The sequence below is a fragment of the Oncorhynchus keta genome, chromosome 37, assembly GCF_023373465.1.
Source record: "Oncorhynchus keta strain PuntledgeMale-10-30-2019 chromosome 37, Oket_V2, whole genome shotgun sequence".
NCBI classification, from domain to species: domain Eukaryota; kingdom Metazoa; phylum Chordata; class Actinopteri; order Salmoniformes; family Salmonidae; genus Oncorhynchus; species Oncorhynchus keta.
This window is the reverse complement of record NC_068457.1, coordinates 23,461,468-23,480,151: the sequence shown is the minus strand read 5'-3', so window position 1 is coordinate 23,480,151 and position 18,684 is coordinate 23,461,468. Positions and strand designations below refer to the sequence as shown.

The 18,684-nt window shown below is 45.5% G+C and overlaps 1 protein-coding gene across 38 annotated transcripts in view; it reads right to left on the bottom strand.

The window, feature by feature from the left end:
• The window catches only part of adgrg7.1 (adhesion G protein-coupled receptor G7, tandem duplicate 1), a 130,757-nt gene extending 127,276 nt beyond the window's left edge, over nucleotides 1-3,481 (bottom strand). For all 38 annotated transcript variants that reach the window (XR_008095815.1, XR_008095811.1, XR_008095807.1 and 35 more), the window contains exons 1-3: nucleotides 3,357-3,481; nucleotides 1,183-2,226; nucleotides 75-179 (exon numbers count right to left, since the gene is read on the bottom strand). Coding sequence is in view for 5 of the 38 variants with exons in the window: in XM_052499771.1 (XP_052355731.1) it covers nucleotides 75-179; nucleotides 1,183-2,226; nucleotides 3,357-3,393 (1,186 nt within the window). In the remaining 33 variants the exon portion in view is untranslated. The remainder of the gene's footprint in view (nucleotides 1-74; nucleotides 180-1,182; nucleotides 2,227-3,356) is intronic.
• Nucleotides 3,482-18,684: the final 15,203 nt, after the last annotated feature.

Sequence of the window (18,684 nt, the reverse complement as noted above, 5' to 3'; positions counted from 1 at the left end):
CAACATTAATTAGGACTGTAACAGACAAATACATTTTTGTAATTTCAGGTGAATAAAAGTGGTGAATAACATACCACTGGTTGTCTTCTCATCACACAACTCTTCTGAATAAGCAGACCAGTCAACCGTTGTTCTTGGGAAGGAAAAATCACCAATGATGGTGGAATTGCAGAAATACCCTATAGAAGTAAAATACATTTCAACATGGAGCAAATGTATGACTGAACATGAAATATATATTCTGAATGTGAGATCCAAGGAAAAGTGTTGTGGACTGTGAATGTGAAATCCAGGGTTAGGTATAGTAGCGGAGTGGTGTGTAGTCTGAATGTGAGATCCATGGTTAGGTATAGTAGTGTAGTGGTGTGTACTGTGCATGTGAGATCCAGGGTTAGGTATAGCAGTGTAGTGGTGTGTACTGTGAATGTGAGATCCAGGGTTAGGTATAGTAGTGTGGTATTGTGGAGGAGTCTGAATGGTAGATCCAGGGTTAGGTATATTAGTGTAGTATTGTGGAGGAATCTGAATCGTAGATCCAGGGTTAGGTATAGTAGTGTAGTATTGTGGAGGAGTCTGAATGGTAGATCCAGGGTTAGGTATAGTAGTGTAGTATTGTGGAGGAGTCTGAATGGTAGATCCAGGGTTAGGTATAGTAGTGTAGTATTGTGGAGGAGTCTGAATGGTAGATCCAGGGTTAGGTATAGTAGTGTAGTATTGTGGAGGAGTCTGAATGGTAGATCCAGGGATAGGTATAGTAGTGTAGTATTGTTGAGGAGTCTGAATGTTTGATCCAGGGTTAGGTATAGTAGTGTAGTATTGTGGAGGAGTCTGAATGGTAGATCCAGGGATAGGTATAGTAGTGTAGTATTGTTGAGGAGTCTGAATGTTTGATCCAGGGTTAGGTATAGTAGTGTAGTATTGTGGAGGAGTCTGAATGGTAGATCCAGGGATAGGTATAGTAGTGTAGTATTGTTGAGGAGTCTGAATGTTTGATCCAGGGTTAGGTATAGTAGTGTAGTATTGTGGAGGAGTCTGAATGGTAGATCCAGGGTTAGGTATAGTAGTGTAGTATTGCGGAGGAGTCTGAATGGTAGATCCAGGGTTAGGTATAGTAGTGTAGTATTGTTGAGGAGTCTGAATGGTAGAGCCAGGGTTAGGTATAGTGTAAGTGTGTGGATGTACCCTCTGAACAGGTCTCTCCGTTCCACTCATCAGGACAGATACAGACTCCACTCTGCAGCTCACCACCGTTGATACAGACCAGAGGAAGGATTGTGATGGTAGAGGTGGAGATGGTGGTGGTAGAGGTGGTAGGAGAGGTGGTGGTGGTGGTAGGGGTGGAGGTGGTGGTGTTAGACGTGGTGCTAGAGGTGGTGTTAGACATGGTGGGAGAGGTGGTGGTGGAGTTGGTGTTAGATGTGGTGTTAGAGATGATAGGAGAGGTGGTGGTGGTGTTAGAGATGGTAGGAGAGGTGGCGGTAGTGTTGGTAGAGGTGGTGGTGGTGTTGGTGTTAGACGTGGTGTTAGAGATGGTAGGAGAGGTGGTGGTGGTGTTGGTGTTAGACATGGTGTTAGAGATGATAGGAGAAGTGGTGGTGGTGTTTGAGATGATAGGAGAGGTGTTGGTAGAGGTGGTGGTAGTGTTGGTAGAGGTGGTGGTGGTGTTAGAGATGGTGCTAGAGGTGGTGGTAGAGGTGGTGGTAGTGTTGGTAGAGGTGGTGGGGGTGGTGTTGGTGTTGGACGTGGTGTTAGAGATGGTAGGAGAGGTGGTGTTGGTGTTAGACGTCGTGTTAGAGATGGTAGGAGGGGTGGTGGTGTTGGAGATGGTAGGATAGGTGTTGGTAGAGGTGTTGGTAGACATGGTGGTGGTGTTGGTAGAGGTGGTGGGGAGACTGATACTGGTGATAGGGATAGAGGTAGGGTAACCAGTAGTCGCAAGACCAGTAGTGTTTATGTAGCCAATAGCTGGAGGATCAGTAGTCGTTAGGTAACTAGTAGTTGGATGACCAGTAGTAGTTGCAGGGTATTCAGTAGTTGGAGTGTCGGTAGTTGGAGTGTCAGTAGTTGGAGTGTCGGTAGTTAGATTATCAGTAGTTGGCATGTCATTAGTTGGAGGGGCACTAGTTGGAGGGTCAGGGGTTAAAGGGTCATCAGTAGTTGGGATAGTTATGTCAATGGTGGTTGGAATGGCAGAGGATGTGCTGAGATCCCCCTGTAGTAAAGAGACTTTATAAAAGAGAATTAACTCAGTAAACCACATAAACAAGGACACATAGTGTCAGTTGCTATAATCATGCTATAAAGATGATCCATGCTGTTCCAGTTTCATTGTGTCTGCATCAGTGTAGAAAGGTTTTCTACTCTACTTTATGAGAGAAAGAAATCTTTAACACGGTTGACATTTGATAGCAAAGGCTACTCTGTTATCAACTGTATCTGAGACCTGACAGTAGTCTATTTACAGTCTGTAAACAGCAGATTAACAATAAATCTAAAAAGTGTTTGGATAAAAATAAAGTCTGAAACAATGTCTTCATTGATGCTATTGTATCCCTCACAGCAAACAGACAAAACATAAATCAATCATTGACTATAAATCGAATTTTAAAATTAAATAAACCAAATTGTAAAAACAGTAAGGTTATATATGGGTAATAATCATTTCATAAGTTAAATGCATCATACATGTTTGCACATCTGAATTGAAAGCAATTTTCCAACACAATTCTCAATCACAGATGACTCTTAACAACAGCATCAAACACTGAGTATACCAAACATTAGGAACACCTTCCTGATATTGAGTTGCACCTCCACACACTTTCGCCCTCAGAACAGCCTCAACTCGTCAGGGCATGGACTCTACAAGGTATCGAAAGGGATGCTGGCCCATTTTGATTCCAATGCTTCCCACAGCTATGTCAAGTTGGCTGGATGTCCTTTGGGTGGTGGACCATTCTTGATACACACAGGAAACTGTTGAGCATGAAAAACCCAGCAGCGTTGCAGTTCTTGAACAAAAACGGTGGGCCTGGCACCTATTCCCATACCTGTTCAAAGGCACTTAAATCTTTTGTCTTGCCCATTCACCCTCTGAATGGAACACATACACAATCCATTTCTCAATTATCTCAAGGCTTAAAAATCATTCTTTAAACTGTCCCCCCCCCCCTTCATCTACATTGATTGAAGTAAATTTAACAAGTGACATTAATAAAGCATCATAGCTTTCACCTGGAATCACCTGGCCAGTTTATGTCATGGAAAGAGCAGGTGTTCTTAATGTTTTGTACAGTCAGTGTATGTCTGAACATCTTAAACCACCCTGAATGAATCAAATATATAGCAAGTCTTACCTGTAGCAAAGACAACCATAATCCATAGCTCCTTCATCTCTGCTGTTTCCAGTCATCCAGTGTCAGCAGACTGCACATTATTAGACCGTCTGTGGGTCTTATGCTGCTCTCCTCCTGTCACAGAGACTGCAGTAACGCGCAGATACCAGTTAATTATTTACTTTTGATATTAAGGGGGAAGTACTGTACATTGGCTCCAACACAACTCACATTGTCAACAGTATCAGTAAAGACACACACAAATAAGTCAGCTATGTGACAGGATGAATAAAATGCACCACTCAACCAATAGCATTACCCTTCTCTATGCAAAACATTATTGGTTGCTGCAGGGAAGGTACAGTACAGTACATGTTTAGTGTTTTTGCACTACACAGTTAATTCAAATAACCAACTCAAGATTTGATTATTTGAATCAAACTACATTGAAATGACCTAAACCACATCGAAACTGTGTTGAAATTATAATTTCATTTTTTATTTCACCTTTATTTAACCAGGTAAGCTTTGCAACTGCAACCTGGCCAAGATAAAGCATAGCAGTTCAACACATACAACAACACAGAGTTACACATGGAATGAACAAAACATACAGTCAATAATACAGTAGAAAAAAAAGAAAACAAAGTCTATATACAGTGAGTGCAAATAAGGTCAAATAAGGGAGTTAAGGCAATAAATAGACCATGGTGGCGAAGTAATTACAATATGGCAATTAAACACTGGAATGGTAGATGTGCAAAAGATGGATGTGCAAGTAGAGATACTGTGGTGAAAAAAAGGAGCAAAATAAATAAATACAGTATGGAATTGTTTTTAATTTTTAATTTATTTCACCTTTATTTAACCAGGTAGGCAAGTTGAGAACAAGTTCTCATTTACAATTGCGACCTGGCCATGATAAAGCAAAGCAGTTCAACACATGCAACAACAAAGAGTTACACATGGAGTAAAACAAACATACAGTCAATAATACAGTAGAAACAAGTCTATATACAATGTGAGCAAATGAGGTGAGAAGGGAGGTAAAGGCAAAAAAGGCCATGGTGGCAAAGTAAATACAATATAGCAAGTAAAACACTGGAATGGTAGTTTTGCAATGGAAGAATGTGCAAAGTAGAAATAAAAACAATGGGGTGCAAAGGAGCAAAATAAATTAATTAATTAAATACAGTTGGGAAAGAGGTAGTTGTTTGGGCTAAATTATAGGTGGGCTATGTACAGGTGCAGTCATCTGTGAGCTGCTCTGACAGTTGGTGCTTAAAGCTAGTGAGGGAGATAAGTGTTTCCAGTTTCAGAGATTTTTGTAGTTCGTTCCAGTCATTGGCAGCAGAGAACTGGAAGGAGAGGCGGCCAAAGAAAGAATTGGTTTTGGGAGTGACGAGAGATATAGCTGCTGGAGCGTGTGCTACAGGTGGGAGATGCTATGGTGACCAGCGAGCTGAGATAAGGGGGGACTTTACCTAGCAGGGTCTTGTAGATGACATGGAGCCAGTGGGTTTGGCGACGAGTATGAAGCGAGGGCCAGCCAACGAGAGCGTACAAGTCGCAGTGGTGGGTGGTATAAGGTGCTTTAGTGACAAAACGGATGGTACTGTGATAGACTGCATCCAGTTTGTTGAGTAGAGTGTTGGAGGCTATTTTATAGATGACATCACCGAAGTCAAGGATCGGTAGGATGGTCAGTTTTACGAGGGTATGTTCGGCAGCATGAGTGAAGGAAGCTTTGTTGCGAAATAGGAAGCCGATTCTAGATTACATTTTTGATTGGAGATGCATAATGTGAGTCTGTAAGGAGAGTTTACAGTCTAGCCAGACACCTAGGTATTTGTAGTTATCCACGTATTCTAAGTCAGAGCCGTCCAGAGTAGTGATGCTGGACGGGCGGGCAGTTGCGGGCAATGATCGGTTGAATAGCATGCATTTAGTTTTATTTGCGTTTAAGAGCAGTTGGAGGCCACGGAAGGAGAGTTGTATGGCATTGAACCTCGTCTGGAGGTTAGTTAACACAGTGTCCAAATAAGGGCCAGAAGTATACAAAATGGTGTCGTCTGTGTAGAGGTGGATTAGAGAATCACCAGCAGCAAGAGCGACATCATTGATGTATACAGAGAAGAGAGTCGGCCCGAGAATTGAACCCTGTGGCACCACCATAGAGACTGCCAGAGGTCCGGACAACAGGCCCTCCGATTTGACACACTGAGCTCTATCAGAGAAGTAGTTTCTGAAACAGGCGAGGCAATCATTTGAGAAACTTGAGTCTGCCAATAAGAATGTGGTGATTGACCTTAGAGATGCAGGGTAGGATATATTTAGCCTGGACCTGCATGTATAGTCACTTCACTCTTTCCAGCTTGATAAAAGTAATCGAAACAAAAGCTAAACAGTCAGGGATCCTGGAATATTCCAAAATCGATGGATAGAGGAGGAGTTTGAGCAAATGTTGACTGCGAGGAAGTATCTAAATGGGGGTCATCGCTGTTGGGTCACTTGACAGGTACTCCTCGCCACCCTGAGTATTCTGGGAGCTGGATGGTACCACAATCGCTACTCCTTCTTCCTCCATCAAGGAACTCAGAACCAGAATCACCTTTATTCACCAACGCATTTGCATGTACAGGAATTTGACTCTGTGAAATGGTGCTGCCACAGTAAACAGAATATAGAGACAGACAATAAACAAACAGATTATATACGGACAAAATGTGTATATATATATATATATATATATATATATATATATATATATATATATATATAAATATAAATATATATATAAATATAAATATATATATATATATATTTATATATATATTTATATATATAATATATAATATATATATATATATATATATACACAGTACCAGTCAAATAAACAGATATACTGTATATAGACACATAATTAATTTAGCCTATAGACCAGGCAAAAAAACTACAAACTACACTATAACCACCAGGCTAAAAACTACAGACTACACTATAAATGTAACAGTACTCTTCTGGCGTTGTGTACATCAGTCATCGACACGGAACTCCAATATGTAGCACCAATCATGTAGCTTTATTCTGATAAGAACGACACAAGATTGCACGTCATGCAATGCCCGTCTCACCATCCAACTCTGCACTCACGCACTGTACAAAATATATGAACCCCCCCACCAGACACAGTAAGTTGCTAGCTAATACTGGCGTGAATTCTCTACAACAAAATGCACAACAAATATTCTCCAAAAACCCCTGCATCTTATGTGTGATGTTTGAATAACATTTACAAACTATTTGATATAAATTGTACATTTAAATCATCACTTGAGAGCATAAAATCACTTTTGACGTACGGTGCTTTGCAACCAACAACTTACCGCTGGTTTGGTGCTTGTTCACTGGGACGATTCTAACTGGAACATCCCCCCTCGTAAGCAAGCTACGCAAACCAGCCAATAAGATGCCATGTTGAGTAGGTGAAGGCAAGACAAACTCAAACCAAAAACCCATTGGCTTAACAATAAAGTGGCAAGGGGAATCACCAATATAACCCTGTTACATAAACACCAGGCTAAAAACTACAGACTACACTATAAACACCAGGATAAAAACTACAGACTACACTATAAACACCAGGCTAAAAACTACAGACTACACTATAAACACCAGGATAAAAACTACAGACTACACTATAAACACCAGGCTAAAAACTACAGACTACACTATAAACACCAGGATAAAAACTACAGACTACACTATAAACACCAGGATAAAAACTACAGACTACACTATAAACACCAGGCTAAAAACTACAGACTACACTATAACCACCAGGCTAAAAACTACAGACTACACTATAAACACCAGGCTAAAAACTACAGACTACACTATAAACACCAGGCTAAAAACTACAGACTACACTATAACCACCAGGATAAAAACTACAAACTACACTATAAACACTACGCTAAAAACTACAGACTACACTATAACCAGCTGGCTAAAAACTACAGACTACACTATAAACACCAGGATAAAACTACAGACTACACTATAAACACCAGGATAAAAACTACAGACTACACTATAAACACCAGGCTAAAAACTACAGACTACACTATAACCACCAGGCTAAAAACTACAGACTACACTATAAACACCAGGATAAAAACTACAGACTAAACTATAAACACCAGGATAAAAACTACAGACTACACTATAAACACCAGGATAAAAACGACAGACTACACTATAAACACCAGGCTAAAAACTACAGACTACACTATAAACACCAGGCTAAAAACTACAGACTACACTATAAACACCAGGATAAAAACTACAGACTACACTATAAACACCAGGCTAAAAACTACAGACTACACTATAAACACCAGGCTAAAAACTACAGACTACACTATAACCACCAGGCTAAAAACTACAGACTACACTATAAACACCAGGCTAAAAACTACAGACTACACTATAAACACCAGGCTAAAAACTACAGACTACACTATAAACACCAGGCTAAAAACTACAGACTACACTATAACCACCAGGATAAAAACTACAGACTACACTATAAACACTACGCTAAAAACTACAGACTACACTATAACCAGCTGGCTAAAAACTACAGACTACACTATAAACACCAGGATAAAACTACAGACTACACTATAAACACCAGGATAAAAACTACAGACTACACTATAAACACCAGGCTAAAAACTACAGACTACACTATAACCACCAGGCTAAAAACTACAGACTACACTACAAACACCAGGATAAAAACTACAGACTAAACTATAAACACCAGGATAAAAACGACAGACTACACTATAAACACCAGGCTAAAAACTATAGACTACACTATAAACACCAGGATAAAAACTACCGACTACACTATAAACACCAGGATAAAAACTACAGACTACACTATAAACACCAGGCTAAAAACTACAGACTACACTATAAACTAAGTCGAAGGAGATGATTGTGGACTACAGGAAAAGGAGGAGCTGAGCACACCCCCATTCTCATCGACGGGGCTGTGCTGGAGCAGGTTGAGAGCTTCAAATTCCTTGGTGTCCACATCACCAACAAACGAGAATGGTCCAAACACATCGAGACAGTCGTGAAGAGGGCACAACAAAGCCTATTCCCCCTCAGGAAACTAAAAAGATTTGGCATGGGTCCTGAGATCCTCAAAAGGTTCTTCAGCCGCAACATCATTCTGACTGGTTGCATCACTGCCTGGTACGGCAATTGCTCGGCCTCCAACCACAAGGCACTACAGAGTGTAGTGCGTATGGCACAGTACTTCACTGGGGATGTAGAGGTCCTGCCATCCAGGGGAAGGCCCTAAAAATTGTCAAAGATCACAGCAATAGACTGTTCTCTCTACTACCGCATGGCAAGCGGTACCGGAGTGCCAAGTCTAGGACAAAAAGGCTTCTCAACAGTTTTACCCCAAAGCCGTAAGACTCCTGAACAGGTAAACAAATGGCTTCCCGGACTATTTGCATTGTGTGCCTCCCCCCAACCCCTCTTTTACGCTGCTGCTACTCTCTGTTTATTATGTATGTATAGTCACTTTAACTATACATTCATGTACATACTACCTCAATTGGCCTGACCAACCAGTGCTCCTTCTGCACATTGGCTAACCGGGTTATCTGCATTGTGTCCCGCCACCTTCCGCCAACCCCTACTCTCTGTACATCATATATGCAAAGTCACTTTAACCATATCTACACTACATACTACCTCAATCAGCCAGACTAACCGGTCCTGTATGTAGCCTCACTACTTTTAGAGCCTCGCTACTGTTATTTTTCACTGTCTTTTTACTGTTGTTTATATTTCTTTACTTACCTATTGTTCACCTAATACCTTTTTTTGCACTATTGGTTAGAGCCTGTAAGTAAGCATTTCACTATAAGTTCTACTACACCTGTTGTATTCAGCACGTATGACAAATAAACTTTGATTTGATTTGAAACACCAGACTTGCAGCAAGCCATCAATAGAGGTCAAGTTAATGAGTTAGTGGGACTATGTGACAGACAAAACAGGATGCCAGTGATTTGAATAATGTGGTATAAAGTAAACATGGTGGGTGGCATAAGTAAACAAGAAACCTTTCCAACACAATGGATCATTCTTTTAGTTTTTTACAACTTTTACAATGGCTCTTTCCCATCGTTAAAAGCATGCAATACAAACATTGATAGGGAAAATCTTTTACAGTATTAGTTATAACATTTTATACAGAAATTGCCCCACATTGATATTGGTAGTACAGTACAGTTCATTTGAGAGATATCATCAGCTCCAGCTCGTGGCTTCAGCCAATCAGACTGTCTCCATGCACCCCACACTCTGCCCATGCACTGACCATGCATTCTGTTATTGGTCAGATGCTCCTAGCAAGCCCAACACTGGCCAGTCTGTTCCGTTGCATGCTCTCTCAAGCTTATCAGTATTAACTGCAAGAAAACACACATAGACTTGATAAAAACAAATGAGATGTATATGCAAGTGTATTTCTAGTACAAGAGGGTTCTGCTATAAAAGGGGAATAAGAATGTATTTTTGACTTAAATATTGTTCATCCTTCGTGCTGTCCTAATGCAGCAGGTGTGTTCTGTCCTAATGCAGCAGGTGTGTTCTGTCCTGATGCAGCAGGTGTGTTCTGTCCTGATGCAGCAGGTGTGTTCTGTCCTGATGCAGCAGGTGTGTTCTGTCCTAATGCAGCAGGTTTGTTCTGTCCTAATGCAGCAGGTGTGTTCTGTCCTAATGCAGCAGGCGTGTTCTGTCCTGATGCAGCAGGTGTGTTCTGTCCTAATGCAGCAGGTGTGTTCTGTCCTAATGCAGCAGGTGTGTTCTGTCCTAATGCAGCAGGTGTGTTCTGTCCTGATGCAGCAGGTGTGTTCTGTCCTGATGGGGAGTGTGTGTTCTGTCCTGATGCAGCAGGTGTATTCTGTCCTAATGCAGCAGGTGTGTTCTGTCCTGATGGGCAGTGTGTGTTCTGTCCTGATGCAGCAGGTGTGTTCTGTCCTAATGCAGCAGGTGTGTTCTCTCCTGATGGGGAGTGTGTGTTCTGTCCTAATGCAGCAGGTGTGTTCTGTCCTAATGCAGCAGGTGTGTTCTGTCCTAATGCAGCAGGTGTGTTCTGTCCTGATGGGGAGTGTGTGTTCTGTCCTGATGCAGCAGGTGTGTTCTGTCCTAATGCAGCAGGTGTGTTTTGTCCTAATGCAGCAGGTGTGTTCTGTCCTAATGCAGCAGGTGTGTTCTGTCCTAATGCAGCAGGTGTGTTCTGTCCTGGTGCAGCAGGTGTGTTCTGTCCTAATGCAGCAGGTGTGTTCTGTCCTAATGCAGCAGGTGTGTTCTGTCCTGATGCAGCAGGTGTGTTCTGTCCTGATGGGGAGTGTGTGTTCTGTCCTAATGCAGCAGGTGTGTTCTGTCCTAATGCAGCAGGTGTGTTCTGTCCTAATGCAGCAGGTGTGTTCTGTCCTAATGCAGCAGGTGTGTTCTGTCCTAATGCAGCAGGTGTGTTCTGTCCTGATGCAGCAGGTGTGTTCTGTCCTGATGCAGCAGGTGTGTTCTGCCCTAATGCAGCAGGTGTGTTCTCTCCTGATGGGGAGTGTGTGTTCTGTCCTGATGCAGCAGGTGTGTTCTGTCCTGATGCAGCGGGTGTGTTCTGTCCTGATGCAGCAGGTGTGTTCTGTCCTAATGGGGAGTGTGTGTTCTGTCCTGATGCAGTAGGTGTGTTCTGTCCTGATGCAGTAGGTGTGTTCTGTCCTAATGCAGCGGGTGTGTTCTGTCCTAATGCAGCAGGTGTGTTCTGTCCTAATGCAGCAGGTGTGTTCTGTCCTAATGCAGCAGGTGTGTTCTGTCCTGATGCAGCAGGTGTGTTCTGTCCTGATGGGGAGTGTGTGTTCTGTCCTGATGCAGCGGGTTTGTTCTGTCCTGATGCAGCGGGTGTGTTCTGTCCTAATGCAGCAGGTGTGTTCTGTCCTAATGCAGCAGGTGTGTTCTGTCCAAATGCAGCAGGTGTGTTCTGTCCTAATGCAGCAGGTGTGTTCTGTCCTGATGCAGCAGGTGTGTTCTGTCCTAATGCAGCAGGTGTGTTCTGTCCTAATGCAGCAGGTGTGTTCTGTCCTAATGCAGCAGGTGTGTTCTGTCCTGATGCAGCAGGTGTGTTCTGTCCTAATGCAGCAGGTGTGCTCTGTCCTAATGCAGCAGGTGTGTTCTGTCCTAATGCAGCAGGTGTGTTCTGTCCTGATGCAGCAGGTGTGTTCTTGTTTAATGCAGCAGGTGTGTTCTGTCCTGATGCAGTAGGTGTGTTCTTGTTTAATGCAGCAGGTGTGTTCTGTCCTAATGCAGCAGGTGTGTTCTGTCCTAATGCAGCAGGTGTGTTCTGTCCTAATGCAGCAGGTGTGTTCTGTCCTAATGCAGCAGGTGTGTTCTGTCCTAATGCAGCAGGTGTGTTCTGTCCTAATGCAGCAGGTGTGTTCTGTCCAAATGCAGCAGGTGTGTTCTGTCCTAATGCAGCAGGTGTGTTCTGTCCTGATGCAGCAGGTGTGTTCTGTCCTAATGCAGCAGGTGTGTTCTGTCCTAATGCAGCAGGTGTGTTCTGTCCTAATGCAGCAGGTGTGTTCTGTCCTGATGCAGCAGGTGTGTTCTGTCCTAATGCAGCAGGTGTGCTCTGTTCTAATGCAGCAGGTGTGTTTTGTCCTAATGCAGCAGGTGTGTTCTGTCCTAATGCAGCAGGTGTGTTCTGTCCTAATGCAGCAGGTGTGTTCTGTCCTGATGCAGCAGGTGTGTTCTTGTTTAATGCAGCAGGTGTGTTCTGTCCTGATGCAGTAGGTGTGTTCTTGTTTAATGCAGCAGGTGTGTTCTGTCCTAATGCAGCAGGTGTGTTCTGTCCTAATGCAGCAGGTGTGTTCTGTCCTAATGCAGCAGGTGTGTTCTGTCCTAATGCAGCAGGTGTGTTCTGTCCTAATGCAGCAGGTGTGTTCTGTCCTAATGCAGCAGGTGTGTTCTGTCCTAATGCAGCAGGTGTGTTCTGTCCTCATGCAGCAGGTGTGTTCTTGTTTAATGCAGCAGGTGTGTTCTGTCCTAATTCTGCAGGTGTGTTCTGTCCTAATGCAGCAGGTGTGTTCTGTCCTGATGGGGAGTGTGTGTTCTGTCCTGATGCAGCAGGTGTGTTCTGTCCTAATGCAGCAGGTGTGTTCTGTCCTGATGGGGAGTGTGTGTTCTGTCCTGATGCAGCGGGTGTGTTCTGTCCTAATGCAGCAGGTGTGTTCTGTCCTAATGCAGAAGGTGTGTTCTGTCCTAATGCAGCAGGTGTGTTCTGTCCTGATGGGGAGTGTGTGTTCTGTCCTGATGCAGCAGGTGTGTTCTGTCCTAATGCAGCAGGTGTGTTTTGTCCTAATGCAGCAGGTGTGTTCTGTCCTAATGCAGCAGGTGTGTTCTGTCCTAATGCAGCAGGTGTGTTCTGTCCTGGTGCAGCAGGTGTGTTCTGTCCTAATGCAGCAGGTGTGTTCTGTCCTAATGCAGCAGGTGTGTTCTGTCCTGATGCAGCAGGTGTGTTCTGTCCTGATGGGGAGTGTGTGTTCTGTCCTAATGCAGCAGGTGTGTTCTGTCCTAATGCAGCAGGTGTGTTCTGTCCTAATGCAGCAGGTGTGTTCTGTCCTAATGCAGCAGGTGTGTTCTGTCCTAATGCAGCAGGTGTGTTCTGTCCTGATGCAGCAGGTGTGTTCTGTCCTGATGCAGCAGGTGTGTTCTGCCCTAATGCAGCAGGTGTGTTCTCTCCTGATGGGGAGTGTGTGTTCTGTCCTGATGCAGCAGGTGTGTTCTGTCCTGATGCAGCGGGTGTGTTCTGTCCTGATGCAGCAGGTGTGTTCTGTCCTAATGGGGAGTGTGTGTTCTGTCCTGATGCAGTAGGTGTGTTCTGTCCTGATGCAGTAGGTGTGTTCTGTCCTAATGCAGCGGGTGTGTTCTGTCCTAATGCAGCAGGTGTGTTCTGTCCTAATGCAGCAGGTGTGTTCTGTCCTAATGCAGCAGGTGTGTTCTGTCCTGATGCAGCAGGTGTGTTCTGTCCTGATGGGGAGTGTGTGTTCTGTCCTGATGCAGCGGGTTTGTTCTGTCCTGATGCAGCGGGTGTGTTCTGTCCTAATGCAGCAGGTGTGTTCTGTCCTAATGCAGCAGGTGTGTTCTGTCCAAATGCAGCAGGTGTGTTCTGTCCTAATGCAGCAGGTGTGTTCTGTCCTGATGCAGCAGGTGTGTTCTGTCCTAATGCAGCAGGTGTGTTCTGTCCTAATGCAGCAGGTGTGTTCTGTCCTAATGCAGCAGGTGTGTTCTGTCCTGATGCAGCAGGTGTGTTCTGTCCTAATGCAGCAGGTGTGCTCTGTCCTAATGCAGCAGGTGTGTTCTGTCCTAATGCAGCAGGTGTGTTCTGTCCTGATGCAGCAGGTGTGTTCTTGTTTAATGCAGCAGGTGTGTTCTGTCCTGATGCAGTAGGTGTGTTCTTGTTTAATGCAGCAGGTGTGTTCTGTCCTAATGCAGCAGGTGTGTTCTGTCCTAATGCAGCAGGTGTGTTCTGTCCTAATGCAGCAGGTGTGTTCTGTCCTAATGCAGCAGGTGTGTTCTGTCCTAATGCAGCAGGTGTGTTCTGTCCTAATGCAGCAGGTGTGTTCTGTCCTAATGCAGCAGGTGTGTTCTGTCCTAATGCAGCAGGTGTGTTCTGTCCTGATGCAGCAGGTGTGTTCTGTCCTAATGCAGCAGGTGTGTTCTGTCCTAATGCAGCAGGTGTGTTCTGTCCTAATGCAGCAGGTGTGTTCTGTCCTGATGCAGCAGGTGTGTTCTGTCCTAATGCAGCAGGTGTGCTCTGTCCTAATGCAGCAGGTGTGTTTTGTCCTAATGCAGCAGGTGTGTTCTGTCCTAATGCAGCAGGTGTGTTCTGTCCTAATGCAGCAGGTGTGTTCTGTCCTGATGCAGCAGGTGTGTTCTTGTTTAATGCAGCAGGTGTGTTCTGTCCTGATGCAGTAGGTGTGTTCTTGTTTAATGCAGCAGGTGTGTTCTGTCCTAATGCAGCAGGTGTGTTCTGTCCTAATGCAGCAGGTGTGTTCTGTCCTAATGCAGCAGGTGTGTTCTGTCCTAATGCAGCAGGTGTGTTCTGTCCTAATGCAGCAGGTGTGTTCTGTCCTAATGCAGCAGGTGTGTTCTGTCCTAATGCAGCAGGTGTGTTCTGTCCTCATGCAGCAGGTGTGTTCTTGTTTAATGCAGCAGGTGTGTTCTGTCCTAATTCTGCAGGTGTGTTCTGTCCTAATGCAGCAGGTGTGTTCTGTCCTGATGGGGAGTGTGTGTTCTGTCCTGATGCAGCAGGTGTGTTCTGTCCTAATGCAGCAGGTGTGTTCTGTCCTGATGGGGAGTGTGTGTTCTGTCCTGATGCAGCGGGTGTGTTCTGTCCTAATGCAGCAGGTGTGTTCTGTCCTAATGCAGAAGGTGTGTTCTGTCCTAATGCAGCAGGTGTGTTCTGTCCTGATGGGGAGTGTGTGTTCTGTCCTGATGCAGCAGGTGTGTTCTGTCCTCATGCAGCAGGTGTGTTCTGTCCTAATGCAGCAGGTGTGTTCTGTCCTGATGGGGAGTGTGTGTTCTGTCCTGATGCAGCAGGTGTGTTCTGTCCTCATGCAGCAGGTGTGTTCTGTCCTAATGCAGCAGGTGTGTTCTGTCCTGATGCAGCAGGTGTGTTCTGTCCTGATGGGGAGTGTGTGTTCTGTCCTGGTGCAGCAGGTGTGTTCTGTCCTAATGCAGCAGGTGTGTTCTTCTGATGCCTGATGGGGAGTGTGTGTTCTGTCCTGATGCAGCGGGTTTGTTCTGTCCTGATGGGGAGTGTGTGTTCTGTCCTGGTGCAGTAGGTGTGTTCTGTCCTAATGCAGCAGGTGTGTTCTGTCCTAATGCAGCAGGTGTGTTCTGTCCTAATGCAGCAGGTGTGTTCTGTCCAAATGCAGCAGGTGTGTTCTGTCCTAATGCAGCAGGTGTGTTCTGTCCTGATGCAGCAGGTGTGTTCTGTCCTAATGCAGCAGGTGTGTTCTGTCCTAATGCAGCAGGTGTGTTCTGTCCTAATGCAGCAGGTGTGTTCTGTCCTAATGCAGCAGGTGTGTTCTGTCCTGATGCAGCAGGTGTGTTCTGTCCTAATGCAGCAGGTGTGCTCTGTCCTAATGCAGCAGGTGTGTTCTGTCCTAATGCAGCAGGTGTGTTCTGTCCTAATGCAGCAGGTGTGTTCTGTCCTAATGCAGCAGGTGTGTTCTGTCCTGATGCAGCAGGTGTGTTCTTGTTTAATGCAGCAGGTGTGTTCTGTCCTAATGCAGCAGGTGTGTTCTGTCCTGATGCAGCAGGTGTGTTCTGTCCTAATGCAGCAGGTGTGCTCTGTCCTAATGCAGCAGGTGTGTTCTGTCCTAATGCAGCAGGTGTGTTCTGTCCTAATGCAGCAGGTGTGTTCTGTCCTGATGCAGCAGGTGTGTTCTTGTTTAATGCAGCAGGTGTGTTCTGTCCTGATGCAGTAGGTGTGTTCTTGTTTAATGCAGCAGGTGTGTTCTGTCCTAATGCAGCAGGTGTGTTCTGTCCTAATGCAGCAGGTGTGTTCTGTCCTAATGCAGCAGGTGTGTTCTGTCCTAATGCAGCAGGTGTGTTCTGTCCTAATGCAGCAGGTGTGTTCTGTCCTAATGCAGCAGGTGTGTTCTGTCCTAATGCAGCAGGTGTGTTCTGTCCTCATGCAGCAGGTGTGTTCTTGTTTAATGCAGCAGGTGTGTTCTGTCCTAATTCTGCAGGTGTGTTCTGTCCTAATGCAGCAGGTGTGTTCTGTCCTGATGGGGAGTGTGTGTTCTGTCCTGATGCAGCAGGTGTGTTCTGTCCTAATGCAGCAGGTGTGTTCTGTCCTGATGGGGAGTGTGTGTTCTGTCCTGATGCAGCGGGTGTGTTCTGTCCTAATGCAGCAGGTGTGTTCTGTCCTAATGCAGAAGGTGTGTTCTGTCCTAATGCAGCAGGTGTGTTCTGTCCTGATGGGGAGTGTGTGTTCTGTCCTGATGCAGCAGGTGTGTTCTGTCCTCATGCAGCAGGTGTGTTCTGTCCTAATGCAGCAGGTGTGTTCTGTCCTGATGCAGCAGGTGTGTTCTGTCCTGATGGGGAGTGTGTGTTCTGTCCTGGTGCAGCAGGTGTGTTCTGTCCTAATGCAGCAGGTGTGTTCTGTCCTGATGCAGCAGGTGTGTTCTGTCCTGATGGGGAGTGTGTGTTCTGTCCTAATGCAGCGGGTGGGTTCTGTCCTGATGCAGCGGGTGTGTTCTGTCCTAATGCAGCAGGTGTGTTCTGTCCTAATGCAGCAGGTGTGTTCTGTCCTAATGCAGCAGGTGTGTTCTGTCCTAATGCAGCAGGTGTGTTCTGTCCTGATGCAGCAGGTGTGTTCTGTCCTGATGCAGCAGGTGTGTTCTGTCCTAATGCAGCAGGTGTGTTCTCTCCTGATGGGGAGTGTGTGTTCTGTCCTGATGCAGCAGGTGTGTTCTGTCCTGATGCAGCGGGTGTGTTCTGTCCTGATGCAGCAGGTGTGTTCTGTCCTAATGGGGAGTGTGTGTTCTGTTCTGATGCAGTAGGTGTGTTCTTTCCTGGTGCAGTAGGTGTGTTCTGTCCTAATGCAGCGGGTGTGTTCTGTCCTAATGCAGCAGGTGTGTTATGTCCTAATGCAGCAGGTGTGTTCTGTCCTAATGCAGCAGGTGTGTTCTGTCCTGATGCAGCAGGTGTGTTCTGTCCTGATGGGGAGTGTGTGTTCTGTCCTGATGCAGCGGGTTTGTTCTGTCCTGATGGGGAGTGTGTGTTCTGTCCTGGTGCAGTAGGTGTGTTCTGTCCTAATGCAGCAGGTGTGTTCTGTCCTAATGCAGCAGGTGTGTTCTGTCCTAATGCAGCAGGTGTGTTCTGTCCAAATGCAGCAGGTGTGTTCTGTCCTAATGCAGCAGGTGTGTTCTGTCCTGATGCAGCAGGTGTGTTCTGTCCTAATGCAGCAGGTGTGTTCTGTCCTAATGCAGCAGGTGTGTTCTGTCCTAATGCAGCAGGTGTGTTCTGTCCTAATGCAGCAGGTGTGTTCTGTCCTGATGCAGCAGGTGTGTTCTGTCCTAATGCAGCAGGTGTGCTCTGTCCTAATGCAGCAGGTGTGTTCTGTCCTAATGCAGCAGGTGTGTTCTGTCCTAATGCAGCAGGTGTGTTCTGTCCTAATGCAGCAGGTGTGTTCTGTCCTGATGCAGCAGGTGTGTTCTTGTTTAATGCAGCAGGTGTGTTCTGTCCTGATGCAGTAGGTGTGTTCTGTCCTGATGCAGCAGGTGTGCTCTGTCCTAATGCAGCAGGTGTGTTCTGTCCTAATGCAGCAGGTGTGTTCTGTCCTAATGCAGCAGGTGTGTTCTGTCCTCATGCAGCAGGTGTGTTCTTGTTTAATGCAGCAGGTGTGTTCTGTCCTAATGCAGCAGGTGTGTTCTGTCCTAATGCAGCAGGTGTGTTCTGTCCTGATGCAGCAGGTGTGTTCTGTCCTAATGCAGCAGGTGTGTTCTGTCCTAATGCAGCAGGTGTGTTCTGTCCTCATGCAGCAGGTGTGTTCTGTCCTCATGCAGCAGGTGTGTTCTTGTTTAATGCAGCAGGTGTTTTCTGTCCTAATGCAGCAGGTGTGTTCTGTCCTAATGCAGCAGGTGTGTTCTGTCCTGATGGGGAGTGTGTGTTCTGTCCTGATGCAGCAGGTGTGTTCTGTCCTAATGCAGCAGGTGTGTTCTGTCCTGATGGGGAGTGTGTGTTCTGACCTGATGCAGCGGGTGTGTTCTGTCCTAATGCAGCAGGTGTGTTCTGTCCTAATGCAGAAGGTGTGTTCTGTCCTAATGCAGCAGGTGTGTTCTGTCCTGATGGGGAGTGTGTGTTCTGTCCTGATGCAGCAGGTGTGTTCTGTCCTCATGCAGCAGGTGTGTTCTGTCCTAATGCAGCAGGTGTGTTCTGTCCTGATGCAGCAGGTGTGTTCTGTCCTGATGGGGAGTGTGTGTTCTGTCCTGGTGCAGCAGGTGTGTTCTGTCCTAATGCAGCAGGTGTGTTCTGTCCTGATGCAGCAGGTGTGTTCTGTCCTGATGGGGAGTGTGTGTTCTGTCCTAATGCAGCAGGTGTGTTCTGTCCTGATGCAGCGGGTGTGTTCTGTCCTAATGCAGCAGTTGTTTTCTGTCCTAATGCAGCAGGTGTGTTCTGTCCTAATGCAGCAGGTGTGTTCTGTCCTGATGCAGCAGGTGTGTTCTGTCCTAATGCAGCAGGT